The sequence below is a fragment of the Lynx canadensis genome, chromosome A1 (genome assembly GCF_007474595.2).
Source record: "Lynx canadensis isolate LIC74 chromosome A1, mLynCan4.pri.v2, whole genome shotgun sequence".
NCBI lineage: Eukaryota > Metazoa > Chordata > Mammalia > Carnivora > Felidae > Lynx > Lynx canadensis.
Window position 1 is genome coordinate 8,706,818 of NC_044303.2, and position 24,302 is coordinate 8,731,119.

Consider the following 24,302-nt stretch of genomic DNA (forward strand, 5'->3'; position numbering starts at 1 on the left):
TGGAGGCGCCTGAGTGGCTTAGTCAGTTGAGCCTCCAACTCTTGATTTTGGCTCAGGTCATGGTCTTGCGGTTTGTGGGTTCGAGTCCTGCATTGGGCTTTCTGTTGTCAGCACCGAGCCCGCTTTGGGTCCTCTGTCCGCCTCTCTCTGCCCCTCCCTCCCTCTCTCTCTCTCTCTCTCTCTCTCAAAAATAAATACTGAAAATATTTTTAAAAAATAGAATAAAATAAAAAGGGTAATAAATGCAATCGACTAAGACACATTGTGTACAGTCACGTGAAAACATGTTTATAATGTTTCGTAAAAGCGAGAGAAAGCAAAAACCTCCTTCAGTATCATCCCAACGCCAAGTCTCCATTCAAAACATTGGCACTTTAAGGGAAAGGATTCAGCATTGATCCTATCGTTCCTGTATAAACTGTATTGCAGGGAAATGAAATCGCCCTGGTTGATGATGAAAAATTTTTTTCTTGCGTCGAAATGCCAGCTAATAAATGGAGAAGGATGACGGAACCAGAACATCCCCTTGTAAGTCCCAGTGAAATAATCGATTCAGGAGTCATCATTAACAGATGAAACCATCAGATGAAAGGTTGATGGGGAACATTATAGAGGAGGAGGTGAGGCTGTCACCTCTGAGCCATTCAGCGTCACTAAAAATGGAACATGGCGTGCTTCCCGATGGGATGTCACAGTATGCGCACATCACAGCTCAGGTACCGTTGCCCAAATAAATCAAACCTGAATCTCATCCAGCCACGAGAACTACATTTCACTTACAGGCATGTAGGAATGAGTCAAATGGGATCATGAGGAAACAAAGAGGCAAAACCAGAGTGTGGGACATTCTACAAGCCAGTCAACCCAGGTCCTGAACAAGTCAACGGGAGGGGGTGGGAGGGAGGGCAGAAGTGGGCATTGCTTTTGATAAATGAGGCTTCAGAGGCAACATCAAATGTAATATGTGGACCTAGTTTGAGTCCTGACTCAAGAAAACCTACTGTAAGATATTTTTTTCTTTGAGAAAGCAGGAAGAGTTGTTATGAACGAGGCATTAGATGCCAAGCTATACTGTCAGTTTTGTTTGGTGTTTCAATGGCATTGGGATTATATAAAAGTGTTCGTAATTTTTAGCAATGCACACTGAAGTGTTCGCGTTTTGCTTCAAAATAGTTTAACAAAGAACATAAAAGGGATACGTGAAAATAAAGTGACAAAGTCTCCATGATTGCTAACTCTGGGTGATGGATGGATGGAAAGGAAAAAAGGGGCTTGGAGGAAGCGTCCCAAAATCTTGACAACTATTGAAACTGGAAATGGGGGGCGCCTGGGTGGCTCAGTCGGTTCAGCGTCCGACTTGGGCTCAGGTCACGATCTCGCGGTCCATGAGTTCGAGCCCCGCGTCGGGCTCTGTGCTGACAGCTCGGAGCCTGGAGCCTGTTTCAGATTCTGTGTCTCCCTCTCTCTCTGACTCTCCCCCGTTCATGCTCTGTCTCTCTCTGTCTCAAAAATAAATAAACGTTTAAAAAAAATTAAAAAAAAAAAGAAACTGGAAATGGGTATGTGAAGGTCCTTTGTGTTTATCCCTCTCTTCTTGAGTATGTTTGAAGCTTTTTAACTTACAGGGAAAGAGATATGGCACAACTCTAGGACATTGGTGCCTCTCTCGACATCTGGGTTATCTGCACCGAGGGCTTTACCACATGTGAGATTTCAGCAACGCGGCAGCGGATGGGCAGGGCCACCCCCACTCTCCAGCCCTTAGTGCCTTCTGCACAAGAAGGGAAGCAGAGTCCTGGCTTTCTTGTACAGCCTCCCGAGTCCCATCCTAATCTCTTGTGGGCCACTGTGTAAGCAAGTAGGCTCATGCATCATCCAAGAACAAGAAGTAATGTTCCAGTACGGTGCGATCTAAATTCTAATTGAGAAAGAAACCTTTCCTTGTGGTGCAGAAAGACAATTGTGCCAAAGAAAGCATGCTTTACATCACTGTGGGGGAGACGTTTAGCTTCTTAGAGCCTCCCCAGTCCTGCTGGCTCCTTCTACAATAGGAACTTTGCTTTATCATTAAAGTACAGAACACAACACAGTATCCCCGGCTCATCTAGGATATTTACTGCTTCAGATCTGGGACCAGGCATCCCCTCTAGGAGCCCTGGTTCCTTCTAGATCAGATACCTATACTGCCAGGACTTTCTGTTTCCAGGGAGAATGCAAGCCACCACTTTTTTTTTTTTTTTTAATTTATAATTGTAGTTAAAATACACCTAACATAAAATTGACCATTTTAACCATTTAAGTGGAAGTTCGGGGGCATCGATACATTCACATTATGTGCAGCCAATCTCTACAATTCTTTTTATCTTGCAACACCAAAACTGTACCCATGAAACAATTCCCCATTCCTCCCTACTCCCCCCCCCCCACCCCGTCCCTGGCAATCACCATCCTACTCTCTGTCTGTATGGGTCAGACTGCCCTGGGTACCTCGTCTAAGCAGGATCATACAGTATTTGTCTGTGACTGGCTTATTTCATTTAACGTCCACGAGGCTCGTGTGGTCAGAATTTTCTTCCTTTGGTAAGGCTGAGTAATATTCCATTGTATGGATGTACCACATTTAGTTTGTGCCTTCACCAGTCAGGGGACACATGGGTTATTTCCACCTTTGGTCACTGCAAGCGATGCTGCTGTGAACGTGGGTTCACAATATAGAGGAGGTTTTGCAATACGGAGGTTTTCTTCCAAGGTTGCAAAAGTCCCAGGAATAGCTCTCAGTCCGTGTTTCAGCTCAGGGTACCCTGAATTTCTCTCCCTCTGAGAGGAGTGCCCAGGCTCCCTGCTGAGGAGGACAAGCCTGTGTGAGAGGGAGGGAGCTGAGTGCCTCTGACATGACAGAGCTGGGCGGTGCTCGTTGCCTTCCACCAGTACACTTTGTTTTCAAACAATAAAAGTAATGCATGCTCGAAAGAGGGTTAGGGGCGCCTGGGTGGCGCAGTCGGTTGGGCGTCCGACTTCAGCCAGGTCACGATCTCGCTGTCCGTGAGTTCGAGCCCCGTGTCGGGCTCTGGGCTGATGGCTCGGAGCCTGGAGCCTGTTTCCGATTCTGTGTCTCCCTCTCTCTCTGCCCCTCCCCCGTTCATGCTCTGTCTCTCTCTGTCCCAAAAATAAATAAAAACGTTGAAAAAAAAATTAAAAAAAAAAAAAAGTAATGCATGCTCGAAAGAGGGTTAAAAAAAAAAAAAAAAAGCAGAGGGGCACCTGGCCGGCTCAGCCGGATGAAGGTCCGACTTCAGCTCAGGTCTGTGAGTTCGAGTCCCGCATCAGGCCCTGTGCTGGCAGCTCAGAGCCTGGAGCCTGCTTCAGATTCTGCGTCTCCCTCTCTCTCTCTGCTCCTCCCCCACTCGCATTCTATCTCTTAAAAGTAAATAAACGTTGGGGCGCCTGGGTGGCGCAGTCGGTTAAGCGTCCGACTTCAGCCAGGTCACGATCTCGCAGTCCGTGGGTTCGAGCCCCGCGTCAGGCTCTGGGCTGATGGCTCTGAGCCTGGAGCCTGTTTCCCATTCTGTGTCTCCCTCTCTCTCTGCCCCTCCCCCGTTCATGCTCTGTCTCTCTCTGTCCCAAAAATAAATAAACGTTGAAAAAAAAAAAAGTAAATAAACGTTAAAAAAATTTAAAGAATAAAAAAAGAAGTGGAAATTTGCTCTCTCACTTCCATTTCCCATTCCCCAAGGGTAGGATGTTCTTATATGAACACTGTGCATTTTCCCAAAAGCTTTCTTCTAGACATATACAAATATGTACATGGGTATAGTTTTGCTTTGTGTTTTATAAAACTTTATGTTCTCGCTCAACAATGTATCATCTTTCCATACAGTGGACTGAGCCACCCAGGGGCCCCAAGATAGATGTACATTTAAAATTCTGATAGGAATTTAATTTAAATAAACACAAACATACAATTTTGGTAAGGACAGCTATATTGCCTTAACAAAGAATTGCTCTAAGTTACGTGTTAGTTTTTGGGTGTTTTTTTTTTTTTTTTTTTTTTTTTTTTAGTATCATTGATATACAATGTTTACCTGCTAGCTTTGAAGAAAGGTTTAAGCTTACTGTTTCAAGTTTCAGGCAGACATTTCAGTCTGTTCATGTTTGATCACCCGACATCCTTGTCGTCTGTCCAACCAAATTGAAATAGCCTGTGCTCCTTAATTAAAATCTCCTTGGGAAATCTCAAGTTAGTAAAATTATCTAATGTTACAACTATTGTCTGCTCATAGTCTTAGGCAAATTTCGTGGGCAAAGATGTGATTGTTTATTTCTGCAGATGGTACATTTCAGGATCAGGAGTTCTCCTTTGAGTTACCAGGAAATACAAAGTTACCTCCTAAACGTTTGCATCTTGTTCTTTTAAGATTACATTAAAAAAAATTTTTTTAAAGATTACATAAATATATTTTTAGATACCACGTCTCTTCTGAAAAACAAACAAACCTTTGTCTCCATCCCCTTCTCTTTTTGATTTTTAACGGTTTGAAAAATTCCGAATTGCCTGGAAAGATCAAGCCCTCTAAGGCTTTTATGCTGATACCCCCAGGAGAAAGACGTGCCCCAAACCCCGATTTTAATTACTTAAGCCACTCGCGTGGTTTGTGAGTGTCGGCCTGGGCCAGCGACTTCACGAGTCTATCTCCGTTACAAAGATTTCATCGAATCGGGCAAATTTGTTCGTGGCCCACGAATCTGAAACTGAGCCATCGCGGGGGGGGGGGGGGGGTGTTCCCGGCGGCGACCGGTCCCGGAGACCAGGAGTCGCTGGAGGGAAGACCGCGCCCTGCACCCTGTAGATGTCTGTACTTGCCGGGAACGCAGAGAGCCGCTATTCGCGCAGAGCCAAGTCCCCCCGGGCCCCTGCTGTAGTGCTCAGCCCCGAGTACTCCTGGAAGACCGGGCTCTTCTTTTGTGTTGGCTGCGTCCTCTCCAGGCGTGTCTGCGGCGCGCAGAGGCGCGGCCGCGCCCGGGGCGGGTGGGAGCGGCGCGGCTCCCGGGAAGGGCGGGCTCGCCGGCCTCCGGGGGAGCTGGCCCCGGGAAATGCTCGATTGTTCTGCGACGACTGACTTGCCTCCATCGGAGGATTCCAGTGGCAAAGTGACCCTCCCTTCCCGGCTGCCGCCCTGCCCCTCCCCGCTGCGGGATCCTAACGCGGCCGCCGCGCCGCGCTCCTCCTCCCGTTCCCTCGGGCTGCGGCTTCCTGAAGTTATTAGGAGAAATAAGGTAGCCGAGGGGGCCACATGGAAGTTGTGACAGCTCCCGGCGGCGCACCCCTCTCGCCAGAGCCATCACCTCGCCTTAGGAGTCAGCCGCTGACACGCTGAATGAAGGAGGGCCCGTTGCCAGCCAGCCTGCCGGGATGGGCCACGGTTGCTGCAAGCCTTATAACTGCCTTCAGTGCCTGGACAAGACGGTACTTTGCCTTCCCTCTCCCCCTCCTCCCCCCTTCCTTTGCACGGGCAGAGAGGAAGCCTGAGCCGGCCGCCTCTGTCCCTCTTCCCTCGCGTGGGTGTGCGCTTTGTTGGTGAGCCCCGGGCTGCCCTTGCTGGTGCCCGTGTGCTGAGGTGTGAGTGCGGTCCGCAGACGCGGTCGGCCTCACCTACCCTGCAGTGCCTTACATAATTCCCTGTCCCTCCAGTCGCACAGGCAGCTGTTGCATATTCCCGAACCCCGTAGGGCTCCGCGCAAACGTCTTGAAATCCGGAACGCCGAGAAAGCCTTGGAATATTCTTAGTGCATTTTAATGTACCCGTGAAACCCCAGACGTTCCGGCGGGGAATTGAGCTTAGCTAGGCAGGCTTCTTCTGGCCAACTGCTAACTTCGAAAGTTTACCACTCGTCTCTACCAGCGGCACCCATCCTTGCCATTTACATTCTTAGGGTCAGAGAAGAAAGCACCGGTAGGCTTGTCTTCGCGGCGCTTCTTTGCGTGGCATAGGGGGGTATCCCAGAGAGGTGAGACCTTAACGAGCCGGAGAGGCCAAGGGTGTGTTCAAGTCTTCACTGGAAGGAAGATTCACAGCCAGGGAACGGAGGCTAGAGCAGGAAGGAGCAAGCCAGAGCGGTGTGGCAATTCCAACACAAAGCCTTTCTTTGCTTTTGACATTTGCCTGTGAGCTCACAGAGAGATGGGGGAATGATGTGTTTTGTGTTTTTTTTAACATTTATTTATTATTGAGAGACAGACAGACACTGAGCATGAGCAGGGAAGGGGCAGAGAGAGGGGAAGACACAGAATCCGAAGCAGGCTCCAGGCTCCGAGCTGTCCGCACAAGAGCCGGACGCGGGGCTCGAACTCACAGACTGTGAGATCATGACCTGGGCCGAAGCCGGACGTTTAACCCAGTGAGCCACCCAGGTGCCCCTGGGGGATGCTTTTAATTTCACTACTAGAAATATGTTGGCAGGAAATCTTGTCTCTGTGATTTTTTTTTTTTCCTCACACACATTTGGATTTTTCCAAGACGCATGAAATGGGATTTAATAAGGGGTTGAAATTGCCTCTTTTCTACCCACGTGGGCAGCAGCTACGTAGATAGCTTGAGGTATCATATGTGACCAGGTGAAGGAAAATAAATAGCTTAATATAAAGCTCATTACAAGGAGGCCACTTGGGAACATCTTTCTTATCAGTGCTGTTTGTGAACTTTGACCTAGGAAAATTGCACTGATATTTTAAAAGTTACCCACCCAGTACTTTTGTTCCAATAGGAGTAACTATTTCGATGGGTTTGGCTTGGACTACCATGAGTGCGAACTAAAATATTTATATGTACATTTATGAGCTTTTACCAAATAGAAATAAAAAACATTTGCACTCAATTGTCTACAAATCCAATATTGAAGCGATGAAGCCTTCTTTCAAGAGAAGCGGTCACAAAAAGGTGTTGAAGGAAGCTTTGTAACCATAGTTATAATAAAAGGGAAGGGTTTTTTTTCCATGCACGACAATATTATAATGTTCCTCTTCCTGAGTCGTGGTACAGAAGTTTTAGAAACAGAAGCTGTAATCTGCAGACCTTTGAGAAAATATAGTTTAAAGTGAACTCCTCCTCCTTTTTTGTTTCAAATCAATTTCTTGAAAGTAACTATCTATCCCTGTGTCATGTTTGAATGTGGAAATGTTGGGAGACAACTAAGTAATACTTCATCTCTCCAGCCAGAGTGATGTTTAAGTAACTTTCAAATGTTTCAACTTTAAAACTCCAAACATAATACAGACTCTTCTTTCCTGATGAAAACTTAGTGTACATATCAACTTTCTCATTATGTGTACCCCCACATTTCTTGACGTGTCTTTTGCCATAGTTCAGAGTCTATTCCCCTGGGAGGTTTTGAAACTGTAAATTCACAGGTGCTCATGTGAGGAATTGAGGATTTCCTTTTTTAAGATTAAAAAAAAGTCATTATTTTATTTAGCCGTCTGCTTTTCAGGGTACCTTCACAGGCAGTATGCCAAAATCACTTGTTTATTCAGCGGTCACCTATTGGGCCAGGCGTGGGATGCGGAGAGCGTTATGGGATTCCGTCCCAGTCTCCAGCCCCTTTAAATCCCACGGTAAAATCCATCAGTCTGTTCATGAGCTCTAACAATCCCAACATCAACGTTGAAAGAGGCCTGATAAAATTGTTGATAAAGTTGTTTCTGCTTACTTCAGACCAGCCTCATAAACCTTAAAAGAAAAAGAAAAAAAAAAAAAAAAAAGAATTCCTTAGAAGTTTATATGGATACAGGATTTAAAAACTCAATTTTGAGACCCTAATTGTGAACTGTTAAAACATTCTTAATTCTAGTGCAGCTAAAGATGTTCTGAAAAGAGTCAACGGACAATTAAAGATACTTTTAAGTAATAGTTTCAGAGATAGGGCTAAGAGATATAAACCTGAGATGCTTTCTTAGCATATTCATTCACTGGGAGAAACTACAGAATCTTGTCTAGAGTTATTCAATGAATGAAAATGTGTTAAGTGAATAAATGGTTTTTAAAAGCCGATTGTGCTTTATGTATTTTCACCTCTTCATAAAACCTATTCGTTGACAACATTTCTTGCCGACTCACAGTATTTATAATATCTATCGTCCAGTTCTGATGGGGGCTATCAAAGAATTCTCCGAAGGGCACAACCTGACCTGTGGAGTTACCAGTTATTCCTTGGGTTGTACTTTCACCTTTTCCAGAGCAATTACAAACGGGGTAGGCAACAATAACACATGTAGAGCAATTAACACATTAGTGCAAGCCTGGAGTGTGAAAGTTATGTGGTACTGGCCGGACCTGTTTCTGGAATCTAGTGAAAGGAGAAATCGCTGCTGGAATCCTAGGCGAGGTTTCTTGGAAAAAATGGCACATGAACCGCACTTTGAGAAAGGGGGTGGAGTTTTAATGAACTGTGTGAGGAGCGGGAATGCAATTCTAAGCAGGGAGTGCATGAGGAAAGGTACTTTAGCCCAGTTTGATGAAAGATGAGCATAAACACAGTAGGAAATCCAAGCATAGAGGGAGTGTGGGGAAATATTTTCCAGGCTGAAAGCCAGACCCACGTTTTTTAACTGGAGTTGCAAGAAAGTAGAAATCCATCTTGGGATTTGAACAGAGAGGCAATCTGTGGAAAGACTCACTCTGTAGGTATTTTGGAAAGGAAAAGTGTGACCCAGAGAGGCCATTGGAACACCCCCGATGGATTTCAGAGTCTGTTCACCTGTGGACTCGGCTGGTCCAGGATCAAGCCGGCCGCTCTGCACACACAGAAACTCCTTGCCCTTAACCTTCCAGAGCTAGTCATTCTTAGGAATGTTGAGTTATTGAGAGAAATAAATTAGATGTAAACTAGAACGCCAACTTGTTTTTTAACAGTGAGAAATGCAACTGACAAATGGTAACAAGGCTGATAAATACATATCTCTTTTTAGAGTCAAAAATCTAGCTTCGTAAGAGGCTTTGGTAAGAATGCAATCTGAGCCAGCAAGTTATGGTCTTTAGGCATTCAGTGGCCTCAGAGCCTATATGTCCACGTCCCATCACCCCTCTAGCTAGAAATGCACTTGAGAAGGCCTGTATGATTGTCACTTGCCTTGGTGTCTTCTAAGGCTCCTTTTTCTCCCTCTACTACAAGTCACTTAGTCTTGCTCCGTCCCTTTAGGGGTTACTTTGCATATCTCCACCTAAACTTACATGCATTGATGTTAATCTCAAAGGCTGGTTTTATTTACCTTTCCTCTAAATTCTTGGTGGGGGTGGCAGTTAGGAGAAGGCACCTCACTGTTCCTCCCAGGCATCTGGCATCTGACAGTAATAAATTTGGGAAGGTAATAAGAGAAAATCCGAGAAGGTCAAAGAACCTCTGAAGTGATAAATAAATGGATTGAAAATCATGGCACTGGCTAATCTTCCTTTGTTTTGCTTACTCTGAGATCCAGAATTTCCCAGCATTGCGTCTTTGGATTCACATTCCTTCACCTTGGGGCCCATAAGACTCTGTCCTTTCTAGTTGTCAGTTGATAATCCGGGTGGGTTATGGCATTGAGTTATTAAGTGCGGCTTCTTAGGCAGCTAGATGTTTTGCGATCACAAATGCACAGGAAAAAGATCAGAATGATGCACTCTGAGTTTATTCCTTCTGATTTCTTTTAAAACAAGATGTGGTTCTGCTTATCTTTCATACAAGTAGACAATGACATGTATTTAAGAATATTAAATGTGAATGATACTTGCCTTGACCAGTCTCTATTAAATTGTACTGCAGAGGAGAAAAGCTGGTAGAAAAATACACTGGCCTGTGTTAATTATATGTGAAAGAAATAATACTTATTGAAGAAGTCAAAGCATGCCGTCAGCGCTGCTTTAAAGCCATAATAACTGAAATGAAAAACAAAAGGTCAGTCCACCTCCCAAAGGAATTTTCCACGGAGCTATATTATGAATCTAGCCAAGCTTCACAGTGTTGATACTGAAATTGAACGCAGCATTCGCAAACGGTGGTCTGAAAAAACACAGAAGCCTTGGAGATGTCACCTTGTGGCTGGTTCATCTTGAAATACAAAAGAAAGTATTTCCGTATTAAAACAGGGTTCTGCCATGTAGAATTAAGCCCTCACCTGAACTCACAGAGCCATGAGTGAAAAGCAATATTGTTTCCAGGAAGAATGAAAAATTCCTTAACCCCTTTGTGATTTCATGTGCATGTATGTATCTCACTTTGAATTTCCAAAAGTCACAGTAAAAAGGATCTGGAAGTTTCTTCAAATAGCAGAATTCTGTAGGTTTCTTCTTTAATTCCCTGTATGGTTCTTTTGCTTAGCCTGTGAAAAGGTGGCCTAGCTTTGCACGGTTGAATTTTTTTTTTTTTTATCTGCATTGACTCCAGGGCAGGCTAAAAAGATAGGAAAAATTAGAAATTTGTTGGGAGTCTGTGGACTTACATGTATATATTTTTTAATGTGTGTGTGTGTGTGTGTCTATTTATTTATTTATTACAATTAATTAATTTATTGCCAAATTACTATTTTGACGGTAGAGTACTGTTCCATTTATCAATTCATTTCTTTTCAACAAATATTTGAGGGCCCAGTACAAACACTCTTTCTTCTGACTCATCATATCAAAGTCACATCATCTTGGGCACGTGTGTGTCCTTTTAAAGAAAAATGTGGTGGGGGGAAGCGGGAGCTGATCAAAACACTTAGAAACTGCAGTGAAGTTTACAAAATTGTCATCAGTCCCCCTTGTAGCTGATCAAGTGCCCCTTCAGGGTGAATCACAGACCAGAGGCAGGAGCATGGCAAGGAGAAGAGAAGGGCCCATATGATGGGGGTGACCCAGGCTCCCGGAAATAGCCTCAGGTGCTGTTTAGGGTCACAGTTCTCTTGGCTCTTGCCTTGGGTGCTCCCACATTCCTCCTGCTCCTTCTTCCTCTGGTCTCATAGTAACTAGTCTGTTCCTTTGGTTTCCGATTTGAGGAGGAGCTTAGGGAGCTCATGTCCAAGTGTAGAATCACGTGGGTGACGCTAACAAAGAGTGGCATTTTCACTCCCTGTTACCACCAAGTTCTCATAGGTGCCATCAACCAGCTGAACAGGTAACTCCCATTGACGAAGCATGTTAAAATGACAGAGTGTGGCAGGCCGGCTTCGGGCTTGGCCACACATCCAGTTACTTGAAGTCAATGGCACGATTAGCGGTTTGTAGGCTTTGCCAGGTTTGTGTAGCTAGGAGAGATTCATGGTGGCATTCGGCAAGAGTCGCTGAGCACCTTAGCGTGGAGAGCCATATGTGAGAAGTACAGGCTTCACTGTGCCAGACTTGCAGCGGTGTGTTTAGGGCTAGAGGTAGAGGGGGAGAGTTGGATGTTTCATGGGGATAGCTCATCTCGGATTCCATCTGTGAATACAGCGTATCATGCTAAAAAGAGTAGAGAACTCAGTGTGCAAAAGAGAGGTACGTGACCAAATAAAAGAGGTGCATAAGAAGACACAGCTGTTGGTATGGGGCTTGGATGAATGTTCTCCAAGGGTCCATTTCCAGTTAAGCCTGTCCTAGAGTAAACAGTAATTTTAGAGGAATGGCCTTTTAGACTTTGCGATTTCTGGACTGTATCACCGGGATCGTTTGGATGGTTAATACTGAGTTCTATTTTTAGACCTTTAGAGTGAAAGCAGGAGCTCGTGCTTGGCACCAGTTAGGAATTTTCCACTCATTCCCCATGTAGGGAAGCACTGATCTCACACTGGGCCGTCAGAGGGGGCCGTGCTCATATTTCAGTCATCCCAACACGTCATCGCGCTGGACTGGCTTAGGTTGGGGAGCGAAGGGGAATCGTGGCATGAGACCCTTTCAAAGGGAGTCTTTGGGGCCGCCTTCCTCCTGTGTGTTCAACAGAACCTAACGGCCTTGCGAGATCACCTTTGGAATCTGTTGAGCCATGATGGATGACAGAGAACTTGAGGCAGGAGGAGAGAATGGAAGGTTCCTTGAAGTTCACTTCTTGCGTTAAGGAAGAGAGTTCCTGCAGTCCTGTTGTTGTTGACTCACTCCACTGCAGGGAAGCACTAGTCATTCTGGTTTAGCTTTCAGGAAACAAAGAGTAACTTAATTGATGCAGAAAATTCATAAATCAGAAGGGTTGGTATCATTTCAAAAAGAAGCACTTAAGAAGAAAGGACTGTTGCCAACCCACATGGGCTGGCCTTAGCGAGCAGAGCTGGGCTGAGCCAGCGTCTTCCGGAGGAACGGATTCACAGGGGTTAGGGATAGCTGATGGGGAAAGCTGAACAGCTACCCTCTCAGAAGTTACAGCCTCAGGCAGGCCATGCTGGAAGTGTACTGGCGAGCGGCCAACAAATCCATACCATGGGCAAAGGCAGGTAGTTTCAACGGTGGGATGGGGTGTGAATGCAGCCAGGGAATTTTTTTTTATTGAAAAAGTGGTGAGGAGCTGACACTGACCACCGATAAGTGCTCCTATCCAGTCTGAGAACTGGTGCCGTTTGGATCCTGAGGCTGTGTCTGTAATAGACTCTGGCTTCACCGCTTCCCAGCCAGTCGTGCACGGGCGGCTTGCTTAGCCTGGAGCTTCAGTTTCATCCTCCACGCAGGGAAATAGAACCCAGCACCCACCTGACAGCCTCACCTGGAGGACTAAGTGAGGGAAAGGGCCTACCCAGCGCTGTGCCTCACGTTCGCGAAGTGTTTGGAAATGTTCACACTAATATTAATGCTGTCATTAGCTAGACCTTACCAGAGTTTCGTTGTTTACCTTGACATTTAAGCCTTCAGGTTTGTTGCTAATGTTTAACAGCCAGTCTTTCCTCGGTAAGCCATCTGATGACTGTAGTTTGAAACTGCAGTTGGCTTTATAGACTATGCTTGCAAAAGGTTGAGGTCGAGTTGGGTTCTCTTCCTTCACTCTTTCCCCGTCACTGTCTCCCCAGATGGAGAGGGTGCAGGGTCTATGGTCTCACCCGTCCCCTTCCTATCTCCCCTTCCATCTCTCTTCCCATCTGCTCCCTTTCTTTTCTTGGTCCTTTTCTTTTATTCTCTCACTTGTGTCTCCCCTAAAGCGAAGATGGGTGGGTCCAGCCTGGCTGTCAGTATTAGTGGTAGCTTTTCACAACAGTGATTCAGGTCTGAAGGTTGCCCATAATCTTTACCAGAATCAGCACGGTCTCCTCACTGGGCCTCCAAGCCACTCCTTCCCCAAATGTCTCATTCTCCTGTGGCCGGAAAGTGTAGAGTGATTTACTGTGATCTGGGAGATCCCTGGGTAGGACACTGTTCACATCTGCCCAGGGCTTCTTTCCAGGGTGGGGGTGGTGGGTGTTGGGAGCTGAGGGAACTGTTGGCTCATGTTAGAAATCAGAGTTGGTTTGTGGGGTTTTGTTAAGTTCTGGTTGTTCACTGCCTAACCTCATCTAAGTCTTTGCATCTGTCAGCACTCTGACTGTGAATACTTTAATAATGCTATTTTGAGACTGATAAGTACAGTAGAGTTAACCCTTGAAGAACCAGGGATTGGGGTGCTCAACTCCTGCACAGTAGAAAATCTGTGAATAACTTGTGACTCCCCAAAAACTTCACCGCGAATAACCCACTGTGGACCAGAAGCCTTACTAAGAACAGTTGATTAACACATTTTGTATATTGTATTATATGCTATGTTCTTATAATAAACTAGGGAAAATAAATTATTATTTAAAAAATCGCAAGGAAGAGAAGATACATTTACAGTACTATACTGTATTTATTGAAAACAATTCGAGGGGCGCCTGGGTGGCTCAGTCGGTTGAGCGTCCGACTCTTGATTTCAGCTCAGGTCATGATCCCAGGGTTATGGGAGGATGAAGCCTCACATCGGGCTCTGTGCGGGCATGGAACCTGCTTGAGGCTCGCTCTCTCTCTCTCTCTCTCTCTCTCTCTCTCCCACTCTTGCTCTCTGTCTCTCTCTCTAAAATAAATAAAATTTAAAACAATTTTTAAAAAAGAAAAAAAATTGGAGTGGGAGTGGACACACCCAGTTCAAACCAATGTTGGTCAAGGGTCAGCTTTACTTCACTTCTCTGGCTGTGCTTAGGAACTGAGGATTAAAAATTATTATTCTTATATATATATATTTTTTTTTTAAGTAATCTCTACACCCAACGTGGGGCTTGAACTTAACAACCTCGAGATCAAGAGTTTCACGCTCTACCAACTGAGCCAGCCAGGTGTTTCTTGATAGGAGAAACAAGTTAATTTTTTCACTAGTTTAAGATCCTTTCAGGGTGAATACAGAAAGCTAGCCACTCTGGAATTCCAGGTTTTCTTAATTTGTAGTAACACGTTGAAAGTCAGCCAGCCACATTATGCTGTGTTGGAGCAAGCAGGGAATCCCTGTGGTCTATCTGATTAGAACACTTCCCCAGGTATCTAGACTTCGAACTGAGAACGGAATCAGGGCAGAGCCATGAAGGTATTTTCAAAAAGCAAAACAAAACAAAGAATAGAGCATAAGAATATGCCATATTCCTAAACACATTTAGATCGTTAATGTGGATAAGACCCTAGTATCTATAGGATATTAGTCATTTGCAAATAAAATGAAAGAAAAGACTTCTAAGAACAACTAACACTTATAAAGAGCTTGCCAAGTGCCAGGTTGCATATATTACTTCTAATTACTAATTACTTTGCATATATTAATTTCTTCAACCCTCTTTATAACCCTGTGCAGCGGGCTTGGCATAGAGGCAGCATCCCTTAGTGATTAGGAAACTATCTATTCTCGGGTGTGATTGCTAGACTTCAGATTTAGGGAAGGCAAGGATGCTGAGGGCTGGGATGGAAGGAGAGAGCTTTATGAATAAAATGGGGGCCCACCGTCCCTCAAAGGATGCATTATTGCTACATTATTCTTAAAAGAACCATGAGCTAATCCTTGTTGATGCCCGTGACTAAAATAGCTGTCAGTTTATCACACAAATAGAGTTTTATTTGGGTACTATGAAATTATGACATTGTGTAGCAAATGCCCTTTGGATGACCTGAGACCGTCCGTCCCATCAACCCAAAGTAGCACACGTGTTACCTAGATCTGCGTGTTACCACCACCCCGCCCCCATTTTTTCCTTTTATTTTAATTGAGTTTTTTTTCTTCACGGCGAGTTTCATGACTTCTTTCATCCTTGAGGTAGGTTAACAGGTTCTTTGGAGGTGCTGTAATCAAAGTCAAAGGAGGTTAATCAAGAAAGAACATTCACAAGACCCTGATGATATTCATGCTAGAGATCTGGTACAATTTTTAGCTTCAACTCCCTTTTTGGAAATGTTTGCTTTGGGAGCACATTCTAACCGAATGAAGAGACTTTCTTTGAAGGCCTACATTTTTGGTATCTCTAATGCGAAGAGAATTGATATAGCACACCTTTTCTAGTTATTATTAGTAACAATAAAATCATAACAAATGTAGCTATTTCTGGTGACTCAACCCAGATTACAAAGTCAGCATATCTTCAGGTACCTCTCTGTTTCATGTCATAGAATATATATGATCTGAAAACAACTCAGGGGCCGTGTGGTTACAAATGGTGTCCTTTGCCCTTAATAGTACCTCACGTGGGACTTTTCGTCTTGTTCCTTCTAGTGATGCACACAGTGGAACAAAAAAACTTGGAAACCTTAAGTTTTGGTGTTGATCTCATTACAAAAAAAAAAAAAATGTTTCACGTTAAGCTTTCTGCTCATTACTTATTTGGTAGCCGACCACGTACATATGGACAGAAGGGTACGTGTAAGGAGACAGTTGGTAAAATTAGCATTCGCCCGTCAGAAGAAGGTGGTGTGGATGTTTTCATGCTCAAAAATCTCATACTAGTGATAATAATTAACGGTGTGTAATAATACATAACAGCTGATTACCATGCAGGGCACAGACGTGCAAAGAAGGGATTGTAGGTTGATGTATAAACGGTGCAGTAGAGTGAAAAGCGCGAGCGGGGTTATTATTATTAGGTTGCGAGCTTTGTGATTTGAATGTGATACAAATGAATGAGTCGGACTTGGCTTTGTAATTTTTTTTTCTATGCTTATATAATGAGAAAATTATCTCCTTAAGGGCTAGACTCATAAATATTTGCTTAATATGATTCATTAATTAAACATGTCACAGGGGCTTATTTGGCGTAAAACTAGGGGACTCTCGGTATCCGTTTTGTTTTTTTTCAGAATGAAAGTGCCCTTGTGAAAGAAAAAGAGCTGTCAATCGAACTTGCAAACGTCAGGGATGAAGTTGGTAAGTAGGGCATGGAAAATGAGGAACGCCAAGAATGTCTTTTCCTGATACCTGTGAATGTGCAACAAAAGCAGTTACGTCTCACGTAATCAGCCAGGGCAGAGCTGCCTGGAAAAATGAAGCATCTCACCCAGCACAGTGGTGCGTTGGTGTGGCCTTGCAGGGAGCCATAATTTTTACAGCTCTGTTGTTACAAAGACAGCTTCATAACAGTTCACTAATCTGGCCTCGACTCCGCTCTTCGCAGATGGCGGCACACACCTCCGTCTGCGTTGTGAGCTGTGACCACAGCCCCTCCGTCTCGGTACCCCCGGGCAGGCAGAGCTCCCAAGGAAGCAGCACAGCTTTGCTGGGTAACACGAGGCGCTCTCTGCACTAGATCTCTGCAGACATTCCAAGGCTTCCTGCCACCACAGGCCTCGCCATGAAACACTCTGTGATATAGAACAAGACCAGAAACACAAGCCTGGGTGGATTAAATATGCTGGGGTCTGTGTTGAAATTCCCACTCACCTTTGGCCAATAAAATGGCAGAGCTCAGTCTGAGCATGGAGACCTGGCAAGTGATGGGATGATCCCCAGACCGGGGCGTGTCATGGAGACGGGTGGGCTTCCACACTCTAGGCCAAAGATCAGAGCACGTATTCTCCACGTTCCAATTTCTCGATCTCAGTTCTCTCTTGAGGTTCCGTTACTGTGTTTCCTCAGGAATCAGTCAGCAAAGGGAACGTCAGCCTGGCCTATTCCCCTCGGCCTGCTGTCTTCTCTTTACAATGAGTGTATCTCCTCCATCCATTGTGGTCCTGGGGGCAGCCTGCCAAGTGCCGGTGGGGCTCCCTCCATGAGTGAGGGGACTGGGACGGTCCCAGCCGTCCTTGGCAGGTGGCACAGCACCTTTCCTTCCGGCCAGCCACGCAGAGAGGCTGTGGCTGGTCCTTCCGGCAAATAGCCGTGCGAATAGGTGTGGAAGCTGAAGACCAGACTTCCCTGGGGAACATGGGTGCCAAGGATGTGCAGCGAACTACGGAGTGATTTCCAGACACGGTACCCCCATCACCCCTCTCTGTTTTTTCCTTTTTGTCTAACTGAGCTGTTGGGTTTTTTTTCCTTCCCTGCGAGTTTTGTGACTTCTTTCGTCACTGAGGTAGGTCAACGGTGGGCTTTTCTCCCCTCTAAGGCCCCTGGGGGAAAGCAGTAAATAACGGTCCCTCCTTCCCAGCCTCACCTGTGAGTGGTCCGGAGCAGCAAGGTGGCCCCGTGCCCCTGGCCATCCCCGGATGAGGAACCCAGTGCGTGAACCCAGGTGTAGGTTTCCCGAGAGAGGTCTGCCAAGAGCAGCAATGGCAGAACTTACAGAGAAGCTCTTGGGAAGCCGAGGGCCACGAGTGTGCGTGAAATGGATGGGTTTTTAAGCTGGGGTTTTGTTTGTTTGTTTGTTTGTTTGTTTGTTTGTTTTGAGACAGCACAAATGGGCATGCAGGCAGAGGGAGAGGGAGACAGAATCCTAAGCAGGCTCCGTGCTCAGTGCGGAGCCCAGTGTGGGGCTTGATCTCATGTCCGTGAGATCGTGATCTGAACTGAAATCAAGCGTCAGACGCTTAACCGACTGAGCCACCCAGGCATCCCAAATGGATGAGTTTTTAGATTGTTCTGAGAGTGAATGGTTCTGAGCATGGACTTTGCAGGCCAATGACACGGGTTCAGGTAGGGCCAGTTGGCTAACCTCTCTGTCCCTCAGGTGTCCTTTCATAAAAAGGAAAGTCGGTTAAAGAAGATAATGCTGATGACGCAGCCCGAGGAGGAGACTCTCCTAGTAAGGTGTGTAGCACCTTGAATCAGAAAATAGAGGACAGAATCTTCCATTGTAGCCTGAATTCCTCCCCGGAGGGATGTCTGCACGCCTGCGGGCAAGCTTTGGATCTGGGGTGTGCACCCTGACCCAACTAGATAGGGCATGCCGAATCCAACCCCGCTTCCCTCGGCCCTTTCCTGAAGCTTCTGAACGCAGCAGGAACCACGCAAGGATTGCGCTGAGTTTTTGTGTTTCGGTGTTATTTGAGGTCTGCATTAGTGCTAAGAATAGAACCAGAAGTCATCTGCCAAACGAATAAACCGCGGGGTGAGGGGAGAGGGCGGAAGGCCTAGGTAGTAGCCCCAGGGCCGGGGCCATGACACCCAGCACTGAGCCCAGCGGATGTTTTAGCAGCCAGCACCTGAGCCACTGCAGAGCCTGCGTTTGGGAGAAGGCGGACACTACACTGTGGGCATCTACTATTAACTGTAAAGGCCACAAGTTCTGCCCGGTTTAGCGTGGCCGGCAAGGAACACCCTTAAAGGGAAAAGAGAATTGAGCTTATAAAGCTGACTTTTGAGTGATCGTCTGGAAAGAGAGATGGGCGAGAGATGGGCGATCCTATCTCCTTCCCAGCATCCCTACCCTCATTTAGACCCCTATCAGCGGGGTCAGATGAGGGCTTCCGGAGCTGGGAGCTCTGAGGGGCTCTGAGGGGCTGTGAGGGGCTGTGAGGGGCGTGGTGGGGGTGGGGGGAGCTAGAATTTCCACGTGTGAATTCAGGCATGGAAGAGGAAGACGCTGCAAAAATCAGAAGAGTTTAGCAGCATTTACTGTATATCCGCAGAACAGGGCTGGCCTGTTCCCCAAATCTAAAACCTACTGCTCAAACTTTTCATATGTGTTAAAATGCTGCCCTGGAATCTACCCGTATCTGCTGGTAGGCAGCCGTCCGTTGTTTACATCCTTGCTGTGAAGAAATGCAATCAAAGGCTTCTAGCATCTAGCCAGGATCACCTTGACCCGGGGGTTCTCAGCCCTGGTGCATATTAGAATCACCTGCAGTGCTTTTTAAACTAACGGTTCCCAGGACCTCTAAGGCAACAGAATCAAAATATTTGAGGTTGGAGCCTAGGCTTTTCTTCTTCTTCTTTATAAGTGTTTGTTCATTTTTGAGAGAAGAGAGCATGAGCGAGGGAGGGGCAGAGAGAGGGGGACAGAGGATCTGAAGCGGGCTCTGTGCTGACAATAGCCAGCCCGATGCGGGGCTTGAACTCACGAACCATGAGATCATGACCTGAGCTGAAGTCGGACACTCAACGGACTGGAGCCACTAGGCTTTTTTTAAATTTAATTCCCAGATGTTCATGAAGTACAGTGAAATTTGAGAACCAATGAACTACATTGAAGGAGTGAGGATTTCGATTTGGGTCAAGGACAGGGAGGGGGGCGGTAGGGAATTTGGGGTAGGTCTGGGAGGATGGGGTCCCCTAGTCGAGTGCTGTGGGCAGCCTGAGGGCCTCGGGAGAGAAGCCCAGGAGGGAGGGGAAAGGGTGCAGAAAGGAAAGATGCAGAGGACATATCCCACCTGCTCTGACATTCCCCATGGAGTTGGCCTGGCTCCCAGAAGAAGGGAAGGAATATCATCTTCCTTCCTTCACCTCCGCCTGTCAGGCTATAGGGCTGTCAGTCTCTGAGTCCGCTCCCAGCTGGGTTAGACGGGCTTTTGGGAACCGACCACAGAAACTAATCCCCTGGTGTATTTGCTGACACACTTCATATTTACAGTACGTTCCCAACTGGGACATGTCTGGTGAAGGAGCTACAGCAGAATCCTGTAGAAGGTGTATTACCCCAGTCAGAGATTTTGATGTGTGTTACCCACGCCAACAGAGGATTCTGATTATAATCATTTTTAAGTAGAACTTGCTGGCAGTTGATTTCAAGGTAAACTCTGAGACCATCTCCTACCGAGCACCTACTGATGCCTGTTGGCCCACCGCACATGCACGGGGCCAACAGATGCCGTGACCGTTTTCTGGCATTAACCATTCTGCACATCTGTGGAAGGAAAACTATTTTTTTTCCCCTCTCCACGTATCAAAAAAACAATTCACAATGGTCATTTAATAGTGATAAAACATTTAACCATGGCAGCACACTAGAATAAGCCACTCCTCTCCTTTGAGCACTTAGATTTGCCCCAGTTTTTTGCTATTATTTGCAGGATTATGCAAATTACTTTCTTCCTCTTGTGTCATTTTCTTGGAAATCTAGTCTCAGAGTGTGGACAGATTTTGGATAGAAATTCACATTTGTTCTAAATTCATCTGTATGTGAAAGATCCTTGATTTTTACTCTATAAATCAAGATACAAGATGATGGTGGATTTAATCTCAGTGTAGATAAAGAAGAAATTCCATCACTACTCCTCTCTCCCTTCCTCCCTTCCCATCCCTTTCTCCCTCCCTCTCTCTCTCTCTCTCTCTCACACACACACACACACACACACACACACACACACACGCACCTGAGAAGAGACACGTAATACCCAATTATGTACCAGGGTGCAGTTTGAGATAGAGCATTTTGTGGTCCAGGAGTCGAGTTCTTGGGGAGTGGCTAAAATTGCCATCATCTGTGTTACACCATATGTGGATGTGAAGACAGGGATCTCTGGTCATCCTCTTGAAAGCTTCTCATGCTTGAGTCACCCTTCAGGGAGGATGACTCTTACCTTGTGTTTGGAGTTGGCCTTAATTGGGTCTGTCCTTGGAAAAGCCAAGCTACAATGATTGTGGGATGAAGGGCATTTTAGATCCCCAGGGGACCAGAAACCACCACATCCACGGGGAGGAGGAGTCAAGATGCTAGAAATAGATATAATATTTGATTTTTTAATCACATTTTTAAAAACTTTCCAGAAAATGTAGTTCTTAAAATATGAGCCTCAACTTTTGGATAGAGTGACATTCTCCAAATTTGGAAGTCAGGTATTGAATTACTGAAGGGTCCTGCTTATATTTGTAAATGCTGAAATGGGTTTATACGATGTTCCTCCTAGACGCAGGTTATTTTCTTTCGAGACCTTAGGCTTCGAGTTGTTGACGACCATCAGGTGGATGTTTATGGTTCTCTGTCCAGCAAAGCTGCCTTATTAGGAACACTGAGCCTTAAAAATGTATGAATTTAAAAAATAATTAATAATTCATAAATAATAATGTATGAATTTAAATCTGAATTAGATGAGCTCCACCAGAGAAAAAAAAACATATGCAGTGCATAGCTGTATCTAAATGGAGCCTTCTGGTTCACACGCCCAGGTGCACTGATGCTCTCTCAGCCAGACCCGTCCCAAGCCAGACACACGCATTTTATCTTTCTGCAAGCCTCAGACTTGCGATGGGCTTTGCTTTTTTCTCTCTCTCGAACTCTTTAAAAAATACTTCACATGAAATAAAGTTTTAAGACAGCGAGCGGCGTTTAACAAGGCAATCATTCTGGCAGAGTTTCTCAGGTATTATACAGAAAGCTAAATTATTAAATCCACATTTTGAGTATTGAAATCAAATATTGTTGAAATCAAATCACATTCAGCTTATTGAAACAAAGCAAAGAAAACCCCAAAAACCTGGATATTTTCTATAATATCCAAAAAGAGATACTAAAGAATTCTGAGAACTTTGAGATATATATATATATATGAGAACTTTGATATATATATATATATATATATATATATATATATATCTAAGTTTGTGACAGTAAGCACTAAATTGTTATTTATTATGCTCTCAAGTTCCTAACTAGAATAAAATGTTCAATTTCATCTCATTTATAACTAGCAACACACACATACATATACACACCACTGGAAGGGTATTTGTGAGATGATTTTACCTTTCAAGGTTATATATAAAATGGCTTCTAGTTTTATGACCATAAGACCTTATGTTTATATAGTGCTTGTACTTACCAAGCTCTGTTATATGATATGTCTTATTTATTTATTCAGATGACTGAATGAAGTAGGTGTTGGTATCTTTATTTTATAGGAAATTGGGGTTCTGAAAGATTAAGGGACTCCCCTAAGTGCATACAGCTGGTTTGGGCAGAGTCAGGTCTTAGGCCCAAACCTGGAATTCTACATACAGTGTGTAAGTTTACCATGGCTTCCCCACCCCCACCACCATTTCTTTTTTTTTTTTTTTTTTTTTTGTAATTTCTAATTTGAAAAATCAGGTAAAGTAGCTGCTTCTCCCAATTCCGTACTTTCCCACAAAACCATGATAGACGTTAGGATGAATCTGTCTAAACATGGATGACAGTGTAATTAATTACATAACACAGTGTGATGGTAATTGGCCCTAGGCTATATCCGTTAGGATTGAGTTCAGGACAAATAACATATTCCGCCCCCGCCCCCCAAATTATAACTTAATCAAAGTAGAGTTTTATTTCTCTCATGTAAAAGTCAGGAGGTGGGCACCCAGGGACAGGTATGGCTTTGCTCTACAAAGTCTGCAGGGCGCCAGGCCTCTTACAGCTGATCATCCTACCGCCTCAAGATGGTGGCCCTTCCTTCACGGCCCAGTGTGGTGTTTGGTGCTACAGTCACCATATCTCTATTCCAGGTAGCAGGAAGGAGGAAGGAATGGACAAAGAAACCGAGAGAGTGGGTCAGCTCTCTTTGAGGGAAAGTCCCAGGATTTACACTTCGGTTTATATCTCATTGGCCAGAACGAAGTTCCAAGGCAAACCTTGCCATGACACAGACTGGGAAATGTGCTCCTTATTTTTTCTTGGTGACCTTGCCCAAATATTATTCTATCACTACGAAAGAAGGGGAGAGTGTATATTGAGGGTTGTTAGCCAGCCTGTGCTATGGGGCCCCCATTGCCTCCGTCAATAAGATGGAGAGAACAGTCCTGTCACAGCAGGCGAGTGAGAACAGAGGAATCTAGCAGAGTATTTGGCAGAATAGTGGGGGCTCAGTGTGTTATAATTACCTTACATGTCAGATTGGATTCTGTCTGCCTTCCTCACACAGCTTTAAAAAGACCCAAGTCAAAATGCAAAACCAAGAAGATATCTCAGAAAAAATAACTAATCTTGGGATCACAAAAATATAATGCACACTTTCTGATTTATAAAAATATCTCTTCTAAGTACACCAATTAAAAGACAGTTTTGTCAGATTGGATAAAAAGAAGAAAGTAAGGCGCAGCTACGTGTGGCTTAAAAGAAACCTACTTCAAATATAAAGACATAAATGACTTAAAAGAAAAACGGGAGGAGCGCCTGGGTGGCTCAGTCTGTTGAGCACCTGCGTCTTGATTTTGGTTCAGGTCATGATCCCAGGGTCGTAGGATCAAGCCCTGTGTCTGGCCCCATGCCAAACATGGGGTCTGCTTAGGATTCTCTCTCTCTCTCTCTCTCTCTCTCTCTCTCTCTGCCTCTCTCTCTGTCTTTCCCAAAAATAAATAAATAAACTTTAAAAATGAAAGTAAAAGGATGGGGGAAAGATAGGCTCCGCTAACACCAATGAAGAGAAAATTAGAGTGTTGAAGTATCTATCTTAATATCACACAAAGTAACCTTCAGACCAATAGTATTATCAGGAGATAGTGATAAGGGAGTTAGCTCACCAAGAACACATAATAATAGTAAATATCTATGTACTTAACAATAGAGCTTCAAATAACATGCAACCAACATGGGTAAAACTGAAAGGAGACAGAAACAAATCCACGTGTAAGTTTAGAGACTTCCCTCTTCTCTCAGTATCATTAGAACAAGGAGGCAGAAAATCAGTAGGGATACAGAAAACCTGGATAACACTGTCAACCACCTTGACCTAACTGACCTTAATAGCACATTCCATCTGACAAGCAGAATATACGTTCTTTTCAAATTCACATGGAATACTGAGCAACATAGAACATATTCAAAATGTTAACATAAACAACCTTAACAAGTAGAACCATAAACAAAACCTTAACGAGTAGAATCGAAACCACACAAAATGTTCTGGACTATAACTGAAGTAGATTGTGAATCAAACACGAAGATATCCAGGAAAACTCCAAACATTTAGAAATTAAACAGCGTACTTCTAAACAACCCACGGGTCAGAGAGAAAGCCACACAGTAAATTAGAAAATGTGTTGAACTGAATGAAAATAAAAATCCAACA

General features: G+C 44.8%; 1 protein-coding gene across 5 annotated transcripts in view; it reads left to right on the forward strand.

Moving 5' to 3' along the window:
- The window catches only part of MTUS2 (microtubule associated scaffold protein 2), a 570,271-nt gene that overhangs the window by 497,411 nt on the left and 48,558 nt on the right, over positions 1–24,302 (forward strand). For 4 of the 5 annotated variants that reach the window (XM_030308514.1, XM_030308551.1, XM_032593161.1 and 1 more), the window contains one exon: positions 16,248–16,314. In XM_030308514.1, the coding sequence (XP_030164374.1) occupies positions 16,248–16,314 (67 nt within the window). Of the gene's footprint in view, positions 1–5,250; positions 5,465–16,247; positions 16,315–24,302 lie in introns of those variants that run through there. The other variant, XM_030308559.1, reaches the window with a different exon arrangement.